Consider the following 17,194-nt stretch of genomic DNA (forward strand, 5'->3'; position numbering starts at 1 on the left):
GAAATAAAAATCACTGATATTACAATGTACCAATCAGCCGGCCAATCCGTTCGGTTCGGCCGAGCGAACTCAGTGAACAAGCGAATTGAGCGAACAAGCGAATCGAGCGATATAAACAATCTGTCGCAGTGGGACGGAAACCTAATCAAGTGTGCTCGGGGAGATTAGGGGTCGGTTCCGTTCGCTTTACGGACAAAACGGTTGACAACTGCCAAAATGTCCTATTCGAACTTGTCCAAAATTAGCACTGGATACGACCATAGATGGCATTTGTCAGTGTCGTCAAACTATATCGTCTATTTTGACATGGTTATATCGAGAGCTAATTTTAAACGAACATTACAATTCAAAATGGGTGGAACTATCTTAGATCTGACGATAATGTGCTATGTGTTCTGGAAGTAAGTCGGTATTTAAATATCGAACCGATATTCAAAATCGAAAAATATGGATTGAGCGATTTGGACTGAAACTTAATTTAGCAATCTTCGCTCAATAGAAAGTCACTGCTTCAAATTGAGCTGCTTCTTTGGTGATAGTCTCTGAGTGTCATACCTTTGTGCAGTAATTGCTACGGTACGAAGTCTAGAAGTGGATTGGATAGTGCTTTGAACGATTACTCACTAAAAGGATGCCTGCGAAGCTAGGAGCAGCTTTATAGATGAATGCGAAATTCCAGAACAGTTTTGGTGTAACAGAGTTCTCAAATCAGATTTTAGTTTTTCACTTAGATACAACTATTTATTTAAAACTGCAAGTTTACCTTAATGAAAAATACCAAAAGCAGCAATGGTAGTATAAAAAAAAAATCTAACTTACGAGTTGTTCATTTCATACACAGCAGTATTAAAGAGTATGCGGCGTAGCAAGCTCTAGACGCGTAGCCATCGTAGCATACACAATACATCACCGTAACCAAACGGCGTAGCGGAAAATTCTGCGTAGAACCTTGACGCTACGACTGCGAGCAACAGGCCAATTCTGATGTGCACCTGACGGCTAACTGATAAGATTCTAATATCGGTTATTATTATTTGAAGTCACTTATACGTTCGAATTTGCCTGAAGGTCAATGATATTAGAATGAACGTGCCTAAAGGTGAACCAAATTTATTGATAACATGATATTTATTCTGCAGTTTAATTAAGTAAATATTATCTTCCACAAATCTAACTAAAGATTTGGCACTTAAATCACAATATTCAATTTTGTTTATCAACTGGAGTTGCATTGAATACTGAAAGATTACGGCATAGCTTGATCCGGGGATCTCCATCAAATGCCGAGACATCGTCTATCTAAAGATAAGAGAATTCATCATCCCGCTTGACAGAACAATTTCAGGACACCAAATCTCAGCTAAGCAGGACATCGCAGTGAGGACACAAAAGGAATAAGGAGCTTTATATTGATGAAATCATTTCTTAAGATTTTGGTTCATGTAAAATTATAAATTTTGTGAAAGTTCCACGTGATTAAGTACAAGGCGATATCACCAGTCAGTGGTCGATCGATACTCGCACAACTAGTCTGCATTCGCAATAGATAGATTCATGGCCAACTTGAATACTACTAACTACTATTGAGTACTGTAGGTACCTACTCGTGGAACAAGTTTTTGGATCTAGGCCTCTATCATAAGTTATTGACATTTTAAAATAAAATACGAGTACGTTACTCGATTGCGTAAATATCCACGAAAATTTATGTGATTTCTGGTTTTAGTAACTAACCGTTTGGAGGCGCTGTTCACTTCCTCCATACAAATAATGTCATCTTCAATGACGTTTACGATCATCATCATCATCATCATTCTCTTGCCCTCTTCCCATTATTTGGGGTCGGCGCCGCAGATCTTCCTCCTCCATTCCTCTCTATGAGCCGTCATTTCCATACTAACACCTTTCACTCTCATATCATTGTTCACACATTCCATAAATCTTTTCTTAGGCTTCCACTACTCGTACCTTTGTCGCCATCCTCCTTCATATTTACCACTCGTTTTATAACATTGTTTTACATGCCCATACCATGCTAATCTGCTTCCTCTCACTGGCGCTACTCTCAGGCTTCCCCTTATATACTCATTCCGAATCCTATCCCGTCTTGTCACACCACACATCCAGCGCACATGCAGACTTCTCTCATCCTTCTTCTTGACGGCTCACGGCCCAGCACTCACTTCCATACGATATTGAATAAAATGTTCTAATGGTGCTCCCACTGCAGTGGGCTGTTACAAATGTTATATAACACTTATAACAGTCTGTACGGGAGCACCATGAGACGTCGAAACGTATGCTACAGGCTCTAGTAACATAATTTACTTACGATTGTACTGCTCTCTCGTTGCTCCCAATATTCGATTATTGGATCCATAATTCTCGCCGTTGCCAAAAGCAATACTCATATCCTATCGCGCGCCAGAAGTAATTCTATTACACGCAGGAAATGTATGAAGAATTACATGAAATATATTTAGAAAATTCGACAGTACCTTTGTAAATTGAATTACTAAAGGCGAAGTTAGATGGTGCGAAATCTCGTATTCGATATATTGATACATTATATAGTAGGAGTAATATGATCGATCGAATTGCGTAAAAGTCAGCATCAGTGGGGGATCTATCTTCTCAAAGGTGCTTACCATTCGCTAATTGCTTAGAAACTTATTTCAGTTCAGTGAACTTCAGTGTTTCATCAGCTACTATTGATATTGACCGTAACCTCAGTAAGTAATAATAAATGTATAGAACTTGCATGCGTGTTGTAGAAACGCCTGACAAATCTAGGTCTAAATAAAAAGCGTTACAAACCCTACCGTAGTCTAGTGATCAAAGTTGCCTCGTGTATGAGTGTAGCCCCAGTCTACCGGTAGTTTATATTAATAAGAGCATTTCCTCTTGTGAGTTCTATTTAAAGGGTTAAAATAGCTAAAGAGAGATCAGGATTCTGTTAACAATTGAGAGAGAGATTACGAAAATTGACAACAATAAAAGCCTGTACTAAGAAAAGAAGCCTTAATATCATCAAGAAATTAAATACTAAGCGTCATATTTTCTCCAAAAGCCTTCAGAAAAGCGGAAAGCCGAATCAATTTAGCGACAATAGGTATTCGTTAGCGTTTGGACGCAAATTGCTTAAACCGGGAGGTTTCATGCCATTGCCGATTATGCGGGGCGATTGTTTTCCAAAGAGGCAGGAACGTTTCGATTATGTTATAAAGAATAATGGGTTTATTAAGTTAAGCTGTTGTGAAAAATGCATACTATTTTAAAAAATATATTTTAGTTGATGTAAGTTATTATGAAAACTATTGCAAATATACGCAGAAATATGATTGAACGTTTGAGAGAGCACGTTATCTTTTAAAAACACGTAGTGGCTGGTGAATAGGTTGCAAGGGAAGTAGGAAATCCATGTGAAATAAAAAGAAGTGGGCACTGTATCGTAAAAAAAACTAATAATCTGGCGCAGGATAAGAAAATCTAGAAAATACTCCACCTACGGGAAATTCTTTCATGATGAGTATGATGATGTCAATCAAAGGAGTTTGTTCGTTATTTTAATTTGTGATTGAACGCATCATAGACAGTTTATGATGCGTGTGTTTCAAATACATGTTTCACGCTTTTCTAAACAAAAAACAAACCTGAACAAAATTCAATCAGCTAGTTCGGCTAGCCTATTCGGAGTTGCAAAGTCGGGTGCCCGTTGGCCAAATGTCCAATTACGCCCAAACGCTCTTGTCATTTGCGTCGGAACAAACAGTCTGCGGCCGGTAAAGGCTTCATTATTCAGGGCTAGTGAGCCGAATGGCAGACACTGCCGACAAGGCATACCTAGTTGACTATTCGACTAATAGATAGATAGATTTTTATTTAATCACAATTCACATGCTTTGTGACTTGATTAATTTACACGAAACTAAGAAGACAGACGGACAACAAAGGGATTCTAAATGCGTTCCTAAATTTCTAAAATTCTAAATTTAACTTTTTGAGGCAAGAAACTAGAGTTCCAAATTAAAAAACGAGAAAAAGCAACATTCAAAATATAAGTTAGGATCCATTTATGTATTTGCGAAAAAGTTAACTCTCTTCGAATGATTCCTAATGTAGTTACAGCAACAAGTTACCAGTAATAATAACATCTGACACTTATTTTTCCACATAACTATTAGACTAAAAACGTGTGTAATGTACAAAATTTCGTAACGTACTATACTGATAACAATAAAGAAGCGTGTCAAGTGGGGCGTTAGTGTGTGCAGAGCAGCATTCCACTCGCACACGCGACTAAAGCTGAGGCCAACTAGACGGCCTAGTCGAAACATTTCTGTCTCCATCACTCTTAAATATTAGCGCGACAATTGCGCTTCGATAGCTACGGAGCACAAGTGATCGTCACCTTGTTTAGGCCAAGCGGTTTCAACAACTTGACAATTTACATTGTGACCAGTAAGAAAGAAGGTGGTGAAACTGATTTGTGCATAATAATAACTAACATAACTAACGTAATAGGACATACATAGCATGCTCGGTTACTCACCTTAAACATGCTTTTAACGATAAGAAATACTTTATCTCTCAAATCAAGTTAAATTCGCAAATCTTATCTGATCTCTTCGTACTTACGTCCAGTTTTGAGTAAATGCGGCTTTTTGTGCAGGACACACTTTGTACTATGTGTGTAGCATCCCGCAAACAAACCTCGTGTGAACTATTTGGGACGTACACTTCTAAAATATGATTCGGAAAAAAACCGTACTAACAAAAATTGTACATAAATAAGTGGTAAAGAGCTGTAGCCCTATATGTATGTGGGCATTTTCAGAATGGGGCACCCCAATAAGCGTTTGTTGTTAACAAAAAATAACTAACAGTTTTGTGACGATAATTAGGTACAAATTTCAAAAAAAAATTGTTTTTGGTGTTAATTACATAAACTTTAAGCGATAATCATTCAGACACATTGACTTTATGCTTAATTGTCGTCACAAAACTGACAGCGAGTTAGTTTTTGTTAACAACTTACGCTAATTGGGGGGACCCAAATTCTGAAAATGCCCATGTGTGATGTTGCTAATTTCATAATTAAAGCACGAGTGTGTGTAAAAGTGATTCTTCTACAGTAGGCAGTCTCGTTACACTGGCAGGCCGTAAGCCCGAGTCTCCCTAGCCAGTGATAACGAACAAACATGGGCAGAGATTTGCGTCTGCCTGTAGTGTCCTCAGCTCCGCCACTCCGCCGTCTGTAGTCATGCTGCGGACTAGCTCGTCGTACACACACATTCACGAACAATGAAAACGGATCAGGTGCCGTAGCCGAATGGCAGACGACGCGAAACGGAAACGAAACGCCGCGAAAGGTAGTCTGGCTCTGTCGCGCCAATACGGACGAGCGATAGAGATAGATATCTACTAGCGTGTCCCATGAAGGGGTAGGCGTTTCTCAGTGATTGGACACAGTTTGTGCTACTAGCGTTTCGTTTCGTGAGCGTTTGTGCCAATCGGCTACGCACCCTGGATATCTTCTTACAGTGACTGATATGTTTTCATTGTTTTAAACTTCAAATAAAAATTCTAGTAAATTTTGAAAAGTGTATTGTTCTCCTTTGAAGCTGGCTTCCAGACTAGCTACTTTACTCCTCACTTCACATTGATTCCTCGCTCTACTCCACTATCTTCTACCTATCGTCTACTTCTGTCCTCATTACCTAAGCAAAGAAAAAAGAACATTATTATATTGATACTGAAAGAGTAGCCAAAATGATAGTCTGAATTAGCAGACAGAGACTACCGCGGAACACGGAAATGTGAATATTGTTATCTCCTTCTACAGATAAAATACGTAGATAATTCAAGAATTTTTTGTTTCATACAACACAAACTAGTGTTTCGCGGTAAGACTGATTTTCACACTTGCAGGCTCCTATTTCAGAAATTGTAAATTGAGACCTGACACTGAACTGAATATTTATGTATGTACACATTTCTGAAATTACCTATATATAGCGTCAATGTATATCAAATGCAGGGTGAATTATCAGTGTCAGGTGACAATTGTCAGCGTGGTTCAACGGGGACCAAGTCTGGTCGCACACTTCATGGGAGTCATTATTAAACGACTGGCAGGTAATTTCGACTAATCGATTTTTTCCATATTTTTAACTAGAGTGGCATACACACGTATGGCGTTCTAGTTAAAATTGTTTTTTTTTTTTTTTTAATAATTAAGTAGTGACAAAGAAAATTCGAGACACGCGTTTAAGGATTGTTCAAAACAAAATGTGTAAAAAGCAACGTTATATAAGGCAACTAGGCCTAATTAATAATTATTAAATCGCCCCTTTGATTGAGAAAACACATGATTTAATATTAGTTAAAAATCGGAAATATTTAGCACTGAAACTCCAAGAAATTACAAATATTCTAATAAAGATTAGTTTCCAGTCAAGTATTGAATATAGGTCTGTTGTTAATTAGTTATCAGCATGATCGTTTCAATTAAACTTGTCGGTAGAGCCTCTTCTATTCGATTGGTTAAGTTGTCGAGAGGCGGCCGTTAATTGTTCGCAAAGTCATTAACGGGTCAGCAATAATTAGTAGAGTAACAAGGGGCCGGGGTCGATGACTTGCGATTTTGTTATATACCTAAGGAGGATCAAACAGATTCTGTTTTAAGCCCTGGTGCCGTAGCCGAATGGAATTTCTGCGACGCGAAACGAAAACGAAACGCCGCGAAAGATAGTCTGGCTCTGCCGCGCCAATGCGCAAGAGCGATAGAGATAGATATCTACGAGCGTTTGTGCCATTCGGCTACGTGCCCTGACATGTTCGGATTCGAATCAATGAAATACCTAGAAAAAGGGTCTCGTGTTTACTAATGTTCATTTTGTGCGTGTCTTGTTGAACCTCAGAGCATATAGGTAATACTAGAGAGCGGACAACCCGCCGGCGGACGTGTCGCAGTCGCTAGCTCATAGAGCATACAGTTGTTGTTGTGTGCGCGCGTGACGTCACGATTAGTTGTTCGTTCGCATTTCACATGTACACAGTCTTGGAAAGCGCGTGTATTGCGCAATAGGAGCATCCATCTACAAGTCGAATGGTTACATATTCTGTGGTCGCATCAAGAACTTGCGACAGGCGTATTCAATACAAATCATCCGGCATGATCTTGTCCGATCTCCTGCCTTCCTATATCTGTGTTTTGAACAATTGGTACAGGTCAAAATTAACGAGCGCGACGAAAATCAGAATTAGCGATCAGTCCAGTGTCGTAGGACGTATAAAGTTCTAAATCTTTTTTTATTGGTTCGCATGAGAAGCCTGAAAATACAACCCATGATATCAAAATGATATATAAGTACATTTGTTAAAACTGAATAAGCCTCCCTAAGAAAAACGATTATCAGTGCTTTCATTACCTCTTATTACAACAGCAACAAGGTTGATTTTTGTTAAAGAGTAAAATGAAGTATCATCGTATTTTCTGGAAGCATCATTTGTTACGCCTGCTGGCTTTTCCTTAATCAAAATACAGAGTGATGGTAATGACAGTGACCCTGCTGTAATTATGTTTAGAAGATACATTTATTTTTGGATTCATCTAATTTATATAGAGAGGTAAATAGGAACTAATGTTCTGTAATACCTTCAAATAAGGATTTTGTTAATTATTATTTTGATTTGGCATTTAACAATATAACACTTTAAGTTCTCGCGCTTTGTACACATATTTAAAGTCACATACAGGTCGAACGCGATTAATTCAACGATTAATGCAACGTTCAACGTTGGGAAAAAAGGTAAAATAATGTTTATTAATCGCGTTGGACCTGTATGTGACTTTAAATATTGGCATTTAACCTTGAGTATTCTGACGTTGATTATCATCATTTACCTCTTTAGCCTTCGCGTCTACTGCAAACTACACAAACATACAACACAGAGGTAGGGCGTCAGGATAGTGTTTTACCTACGAAAAAGCGTGTTAAAATAGCGTTTGTCCGAAACCAAATTAAGTAGTGACCTTAGTTTGATTACAACTTGTTGCAAATTACGCTACGACACGCTTGAATGCTCCGATCGATCTTGACTCGACCCATCGATAATGTTAATGTCGTATAATCGCCCCACTCGTATCGTTAAAGCGGTAGAAGGCGCATTACGAAATTTCGATTGACTGATTTGGCGCCTTTTTTTTTTCAATAATCCAAATTCATCATATTGCAAACGTAACACAAATCACGCTGCAATACTTTCACACACGCGTTCAGTCATAATAAATTATCTCATTTATTTCTCGCTTGTACATTGTTGACAAGTTGAGGTTAAACTTATGCTGGTTTAAGAACGCGTGGAAGCATCTATATGTGCAGCTCGATAATAATCGATGCAGCTCTTCCACTCGATTACCCGATTAATCGATTCGATGAAGGATAAGTTTAGCATTAGCATGAACATGCCATAATTAATTTCAAACACAGAACTGTTACAGAGGCTATTTAATTATGTTTAATGAATATTAACCGACTTGCTTACTTAGGCACTTTTAGGATGATGTTTTTTTTTCTTATTTTACCAATCAGTTGGAGGTTAATCGAAGAATACTACATGACAACGATGTAGCGTAGCGCAACGAATGCAAACACACATATTGAAGTAAATATCAGTAGACTGTTTCTTTTTTATATATTTAAGAAAAAGATGGATAGGTAGGTACAAAATATTTCATAACATAAGATAACTTGATTTGTTCCCTATTTAATCTTCCACAGAGTTACGAAAAACACGGTAAAAAATAAAACAAGTTGTGATTTTTCCGTCCTTAACGAAAAAAAACACATTCGGCATCGAAATAAAAATCCACATAAAAGAGAGGCGGCCGCGAAAATTTCGTCCACCGGACATGGCGGTCTGTACGCAATATACGTATATCCATTTCTGAACTGACAGCAGAGTTATCCGGATAATTGGATAAATGGCGGTTGCATAACGACAGGAACTCGGCAGGAATGCGGCCTGCAAAAACTGAATGTTCTTCAATTACTACAGCCTGCAAAAACCGCGTTAGTTTGTAATGGCGGGGCGTCAAACACATAGTCGAGTTATTTATCTTATTTCTTCTTTGAGTGTTGCTATATCTTTTAAGACGCTGACAATACCCAATGACCTTGACGCTAGTGTACACTGTCTATTCGCATGGGAGTAAGTGAGAGCGCGATGCCACTAAAACAGGGCGGAGGTACGAAAAGTACGGAAAAATATTAAAATAAAATATAAAGATGCATTATTTGTGCAATATGTTTCGTTAGTGTTTTAGATATGTACATTTTTGTTATTGTAATTTTAATTAAAGGCAACTAAGTGAATAATTGAACGACATAGAACCGTTAAATGACGAACTCGAGACCAATCTTTGCAATTTTTTTCTATAGAGCCGATTTTGTTAAATCGTGTATCAAGTACGGCCATGTTCGTTGAAATATAATGAATAATAACATATAATTTACTTGCCTTTCTAAAACTAATAATTTATCTTATAAAAACTGCGCAAGTAACATCAATTTCGCGCAATTGGGTGTTGTCAGCCCCTTAAGCAATAGGGATTTAAGTTCTAAATTAAGTAATCGTTGCTACTACATAAGTACTGTGATTCTGATTTCACTGGATTGAATGTCTTTTGAACACTGAAATGTATGAAATGTTTGCATTCCATAGCACGACCTATATCCGAAAGTTAGTTATACGAGACCAATCGTAAAACGCTTTACAATTCTTTTCACAACAAGTTTCGTGTAGTTCTATTAGAAAGTAAAAATCACAGGTATTATTTGTTCCTTTAACTTTATGTGACTCGGTACAATATTTCAAGTTTTCTTTTTTAGAAACTTATAATTATAATGTTAAATTTCGTATTTGTATTAGATTTGCGTTGCGGTTTCCAAAGTTGACCGGGTTTCGATACTAACAAAAACTGCATAATTCAGGACCCGCATCAGTCTTAAAAAGGAATTCAGGGTCACTAAAACATTCCCGCGTCCATAGTTTGCGTAATATTGCGTAATAACTCAACATAATATATAATCATAAATATCACCCAACAGCAATAACTAGATATGTGTAAACTGGAGAGAACTATGAAATGAAGCCATTAGTCATTGTAAGTTCGACTGAGCACAATTCCGTATCGCAAGTTATGAGCCAATTATTGTTTGGGATTTCAAACGCGGCTCGATTCAAATTTAAAATATGAACTCTAAATACGACATGGATAGAATAAATTAAGGTCAAAAATGTACGTATTTGAATACTCGTTTTAAAGCCAAGCGACAAAATTATATTACACATTCATTTTTCGCTGTTTCTATAGATAGTCGCATGTCGCTCATTTCTAGATTGCTTCTAGATTATCCTCGGCAATGGGACCAGTGCGTAATATACATACGTGTAAATGTAAACCAGTAAGATACTTTAAATTAGATATCAGTGGCGTAGCGTTGATACAACTGGATTCCCAACGGGTTCCCTAAAATTCTGCAGTATCTGCAGACGTCCATACAAAACAGATCCCAAAAGCCCCTCCGGCTTTACCAACAAAAATTTTCACGCGTCGCCACTGTTAGGTATTTCATTAAAACGACAAAATATGCGTCTACCATAAATCGGTCAACAGTCTCAGTCTAACGATAAATAACATCAACATCATCCACTAGTGACACGTATTACGTTGTTGAAATATGTCAAGATTGTCAAGTTATTATGCCCTCGTTGTAGGTACACAAGTACTTAGTATTCAGCTCAAAATACCGCCTACGCATTTCAGTCTGTCAGCTCACACTCGCGTGGAACACGTTTTCACATGTTATAAAGGCATATTTCAGCATTTTTTTTGATATAACGAGTAGGTAATAAATCTGGGAAACAAAATTTTAACAATAGTAGCGAAGGATATTTCTTTAGGGGTATATGAACCAAATTTCGAATCGCATTTACAGACCGAATCAGGCGGCAAATCGTGATAAGTGGCGGAAGAAAAGGGCCCAGCAGAGGGCCACAAAAATAGGCGAGAAAAAAAATGAGCCAAAAGGTAATGATAATGACGCGACCGCCGCGATTGCCAAATCCGCCGGAAGGTAAGGCAGATACAGACGGACTGCAAGTCAACTGCACCTTGCATGGGAACTGCAAGCCGACGGTCAACGTGTAGTTCCCGTAATTTGTGAATTGTGACCATAGAGGAATAAGTTAACTCCATACATCAGTAAATGCAAGTTATTTGTAGTGACATCTAGCGTCATCCACGCGTCAATCACGCGTCTGCTAGCGTAAATTATCAGCACTGCTTCTTGTCATTAGATGTCGCGACGAACAAAAAGTCTAATGCTTAACAATTTTTAGCTAATATTACAATAGTTATTAATCAGTCTTCTGCGTGTAATATAAGTAGCAAACTGTTTTAATATTACAATTTTGGCCAGCGCGACACTGTTGACACCTAGTGTCGAGTAGTGGTACTGATAATTTACGCTATTTGACGCTAGATGTCACTACAAGTAACTTGCATTACAACAAGTTACAACTCTTTCCATACTTATTCCTCTATGGTTGTGATGCACTTACCCCCTTATTTATAAACGTTCACTAAAGTTATCAAGCCGATAAAGTTCGTTTATCCCTTTCCGACGTACTGGTGAGATCGAAAGGGACAGACGAACTTTATCGGCTTGATAACTTTAGAGTACGTTTATGAATAAGGGGGTGTCTCTATCGCGATATCGGTGCTTAGATGCGGCGTGTCATATCTCTAGTCGTTGTCTGTTCACGCTAAAAATTCACTTAAAGAAATCGAGTTGAGGGCAAATCTGAAATATCAGTAAGAAGCGAGACGCTTTAGCTTGTTATCTCGGTAACACCAGCTTTACGAGCTGCAGTCGGGGGCGTAAAGAAACTCATAACAGTGTTAATGGCGTTCTACGTAATGCAATATACAATAGAGATAACGTTGTTATAAGCTTTATTTTATTAATCTTAATACACGAAGTTGTGCAAAGATTTTGACAAAGAATTAGGATGGGCTTTGTTTTCATCTAGTCAAGAGTTTATGAAGAGAGGATCAAAAGAGAAAGTGGGACTGCAAGGGTGCCAATACTGCCAATGTACTGGCGATGTGTCGTTCTCGATAATTTACCAGATTTACGTGAAAGTTTCTTCGGGAAATATTCCAACAAATTGGGATAATTACCTAGAACGGCACTTCGTCACAATTTACGACACTTTTTTCTTTAAACTCGTGAATATTCAAAAACTGAAATTGTCCTCAATCGAGGCAAAAGGTCAGACATCAGATTAATCCAACTTAAGGCGACGACGTCTATAGTTAAGTCGCTCCACGTGTACGGTCGAATTCACAAACATCTATACAAGTCAACATGCCATTAATAAGTATACTCTAAGACAATAAGTCCGTGTGTACATACATAGCATACATTTGGAATTATAGTTAATAAAGATGTTTGCGAACATGAAGTATCAAATTTCGTAATTATGGTAAGAGACAATGTGGCATTTTTTTATTTCTGAACGTCACAAATAAAAGATAATGATTAAACATACTCGTAGTTCCACTGGACTACATGTGTGGTTGAAAAGCTCACTTTCTGCTTGCATTCATAGCCATCACTCACGGCCTTGTGATCAACTGGTAATCGATATCGATTCGTTCATTTAACTCGGTACAAATACTACAAATATTAAGTATACAACAATAAATGCAATAATACACATTTTGACTATCCTACAGTTGCATATCTAAAGCATCAACCCTTGATTTATACGAATTAACATTGTAACATTGTGATATTAAATAAAGCCATTCTATGTCTATGTCTATGAATTTCTTGCATTGTAGCCCTAAAATCCACACTAATATTATAAATGGGAAAGTGTGTGTGTCTGTTTGTTTGTCCGGATTTCACGGCAAAACGGAGCGACGAATTCACGTGATTTTTTAAGTGGAGATAGTTGAAGGGATTGAGAGTGACATAGGCTACTTATTGTCCCTTTCTAACGCGAGCGAAGCCGCGGGCAAAAGCTCCAGGCGTCCATAAGCTAGACACGGGTTTACCATCGACGCATTATCTAAAAACTGATTTATGTTATGGTACAATTTAGAAACTCAATACATATCTCTAAACTTTCATACTTGCGATAACCTATAAATTCACACTGCCCGCCAACTTTCAGGAGTCGTCAACATTTCTCTAAAGTGCCTAATATAAATCTTGAAAACATCTCCGTCGAGCCCTGAACCGAACACTTATCGAATCGAATTATAAGACGGTGACGGGGACGGTAAATCTTTTCGTTTTCTTTTGACAGAACATTTCTCTTTTAATAAATACTATAGAGGTACTCAATGTTGGAGAACTGTCTGGATTGAAATGTACTACGTTTTAGGTCTGACTTCAGATTTGTTTAGTAGTAGAAATATTTAGTTCTCTATAAACCTGTTTGAGATTTTTTTAATAAATTAATAGTACCTAGCACTCCTGGCAAGAGGGGATCTCTTTTTGTAAAGCTCAGTTTGTCAATACTCCATTATTAAGTACTTTATGTAATCTGACAAATGTGTCATAATTACCGAATGTAAAATAATCTTTATCACGTTTCCTAGTCACTAATAAGCCTATACTTATAGTCGATACATGCAAGCAGTAATGACCTCACAAACATCGTTACCTGAGCCAAACTTTATCGGATGATGTCATGAATAATGCGGCACGTTATCCGCGTACTGGAATTAATCGACGCGTCCTGATGAATTGTCGGTGATACTGAGTACGCTACGGCGGTATTAGGGATTACAATACAGGATTCGGCCGAATCGGCTCCGGTTTCCTATAGTAGTATCAAAAAGATAATGATTAAATTTCTAATTTTTTTGTATGTTCAAATTTATTTGTTATATATTATCGCCGTTATAATAAATCCTCCGTCCGGAATCTTATTTTTTTTTTAACTCACTTTTTTCCGTTTTACTCATATTTTCCATTCATCAACTGCAAGTCATCTTAAACGCATTTTATAAAGCGTATTTTTTACATTCGGCAGTTTCAAAAAAGTGCTACATTCGGCCGAATACCAGACGTCGTATCGGACGCATTTTCGAGCATAAATTTTAGAGGGAGAGCGAATCGGGAAATCCAATGCGTTTTCGATGATTGCATGACCGGCGACCAAAGGTTTACGATCAATGCACCGATGGATCTAGTAATTGCCGTTGTTATTGATTTCAACCAATGACATTCTGTTTTTTCATATAAAGTTATAAAGTTTATGTTATAAACTTTTTATTAACAAGGAAACATGTAAACAGAAACATAAAACTACAGAAGTATCAGTGTATTCAACCAATAGGCTAAATGTATAAAATTACAATGCAAAAAACTAATTCCATGTCATTGAGTCAATATCAAATTAAAATTATAGAACACACACACTTTCCCATTTACAATGTATGGCATCCTCTATTTAAAAAAAAACTAAACGTCTATCACCTGAAAAAACAAACAAAACATAAATTAATACATATTTATCATAAAGAACCTCTGAAATAATTCATGTAACATTGATTGTTTTTGAGAGTACGAAATATTTGCCCAGACTGCCGGCCTCGCCGAAATGATCAATGGTTGACGCTAGACGCCGATCGAAACGCAGTCTGGCTCTGTCGTGCCGATACGGAAGAGCGATATTAGAGATAGCTATACGTTAACGATATTATCGTAGGCGTTTGTGCTTTTGGCTACGTACCCTGGAGAGCACGGGCTGAATTTCGTAATCATTTTGTCAACAGAATGTAGGCCGGCTATTAAATATTCTTAATTACTTCTTAGTAGGCGGTCTTTTTCAATTTCAATTTGTCTTGTAGCTCCGGTATGTCCATACTAATAAGACTTCCTTCCACTGAGAAAATACAACCAGTTTTCATGTTCGTTCAACAAGTTTTTTGGTTAAAATAGCGCCTATGCTCTTTGGTTCAAACAACAAGCTACTTAATCGATGGAATCAGGCGTTACTTTGCGGAAATCCATGTTAATCGTAAACTAGAATTTTCCTTTGCTAATCCGCGAATAGATAACGTGCAAGTCAATCAGTGCTAACCTGTTATAATTACTTGCGTATTTTTTTGCGGTGGGAGGGTGGGAAAAATAATTGCATGTAAAAAAATACGCAAGTAATTATAACAGGTTAGCACTGATTGACTTGCACGTTATCTATTCGCGGATTAGCAAAGGAAAGTTCTAGTTTACGATTAACAAGCTACTTGTCATTTGAATCGGCAATATATTTGAATCAACAAGTCGATTTTATAAAAACAACCTAACACATATTGTTTTAAACATAAGTTTGGCTGATTCAAACGGATAAACCGCAACAAGTCGAACTTGTTAAATTCACAATGCAAATTTCTCTCAGTATGGGAGAGGTCCTCTGGATCAACCCTTCTTTGCGTTATCCTGGATTTTTGCTAATGGGAACATTGTGAACTTGGGGTCTGCTTAGCAAAAAACGGGTGCCATCTGACTAGAGAAACTAATAATAAATAAGCCTTATAGGGATTAGTCCGGTTTCCTCACGATGTTTCCCTTCACCGAAAAACAACTGAATGAAACAATTGACTTCCTGTCTTCTTCAGAAACTATAGAATACTAGCTTTTGCCCGCAGCTTCGCTCGCGTTAAATTCGAAAATTGCGGAATGCTCCGTACAAATATCCACTCCCCATTTTAGGGAAGAGGGGGTTAGAAAGAGACAAAAAGTGGCCTAAATCACTCTCCATCCCTTCAACTGTCTCCACTTTAAAAAAAAACCACGTCAATTCGTCGCTCCGTTTTGCCGTCAAAGACGGACAAACAAACCGAAACACACACTTCCCCATTTATAATATTAGTATGGATTTTTGTAAGGCCAGCCGTAACAAAAATGCACTGAATCTCTTAACCTGTTTTTGTCACTCTGCCAAGTTTACGTCGAGACGACGTCTAAGCATTTTATGTAGACATTGTATATTCTGACATTCGTTTCCAATTCTTCTGTTTACCTACATAGTGATTCAAGTAGTGATTTGAATTCACGATTCCGCCTGTTTTAGTGTAAGGCCTGAGTGGACGTTCGGAGCGGAGCGTTTGGCGTTCGCGTGCACGCTATGCAGCGTCGACTTAGGACACTTTTATGAGCTTCAATTGTTACACATGCACGCCCCGCCAATAGTATAGTATGAATTTTCTAAGAGAACTTTTCGGTTTTGCCCTAATCTGTTAAACAAAGGCCTTTGTTTCTATTATTCGCGGCGGTTAGCTCCCGTTTCCACAGCACGTGCTAAAGTCTCAGTGCAATTAAAAAGCAACTATCATGATAGCAATAAGGTTCAAATTTATTACACAGTTTGCAGTGTGCATGTAACTTTTTTTGAAGATGACAAAACGTGTTATCTCAGAAAGGGCTTTTTATGGATTTGAACCATTGCTATCATGATAGTTGCTTTTTAACTACAGTGAGACTATAGCACGTGCCGTTTAAACGGGAGCTAACCGCCGCGAATAATAGAAACAAAGGCCTTTGTTCAACAGATTAGGGCAAAAGCGAAAAGTTTATCTCAGAAAATTCATACTATATCAATATATGGTTTAGAATCGAAAATTAAATCATTATCGTAAACTATTCCTATTCTGACCCTTGTTGCGATACTAGACAATAACTGAAAGGGTTAAATAACGAAATTGTATTGTTTGACGTTAATCCGTTTAAAATGTGCCGTTAATTAAACTTGAGGTTGTTTAGGCGTGATCGTGACGTCAGCGGACTTTTTCTGATCAAATCTAGGAAATCCTTTAGAACGGCCAGGTAATAAGCACCTTAAACCGGCGACCGGCGAGCGTGTATGACACGTGTTATGATGAAAATAAAGAAGCGAAGAAATATGTCAGGATCATAACGATATTAACGATACCATCATCATTTCTTTGTATTATCCCGGCTTTTTGCCACGGGAACGGGACAGGAGTCGGACTGTCACAAGCTTTGCTTAGTTTGTAGCTAAGTTGATCTGTGTAAGATGTCCCCAATATTTATTTATTTATGAATACCTACAGCCAAAGTGCCAAAATATGTATAGAGAACTT

At 37.7% G+C, this 17,194-nt stretch overlaps 1 protein-coding gene across 2 annotated transcripts in view; it reads right to left on the minus strand.

Annotated features, from left to right (window-relative positions):
- Window positions 1–17,194, minus strand: part of LOC125235819 (neurobeachin-like) — a 347,843-nt gene that overhangs the window by 319,430 nt on the left and 11,219 nt on the right. The window contains exon 2 of one of the 2 annotated variants that reach the window (XM_048142411.1): window positions 5,634–5,720. The exons of the other annotated variant lie outside the window; for it this stretch is intronic. Coding sequence (XP_047998368.1) covers window positions 5,691–5,720 — 30 coding nt within the window. The 3' untranslated portion in view covers window positions 5,634–5,690. Of the gene's footprint in view, window positions 1–5,633; window positions 5,721–17,194 lie in introns of those variants that run through there. 2 annotated transcript variants of the gene reach the window in all.

The sequence above is a fragment of the Leguminivora glycinivorella genome, chromosome 18, assembly GCF_023078275.1.
Source record: "Leguminivora glycinivorella isolate SPB_JAAS2020 chromosome 18, LegGlyc_1.1, whole genome shotgun sequence".
NCBI lineage: Eukaryota > Metazoa > Arthropoda > Insecta > Lepidoptera > Tortricidae > Leguminivora > Leguminivora glycinivorella.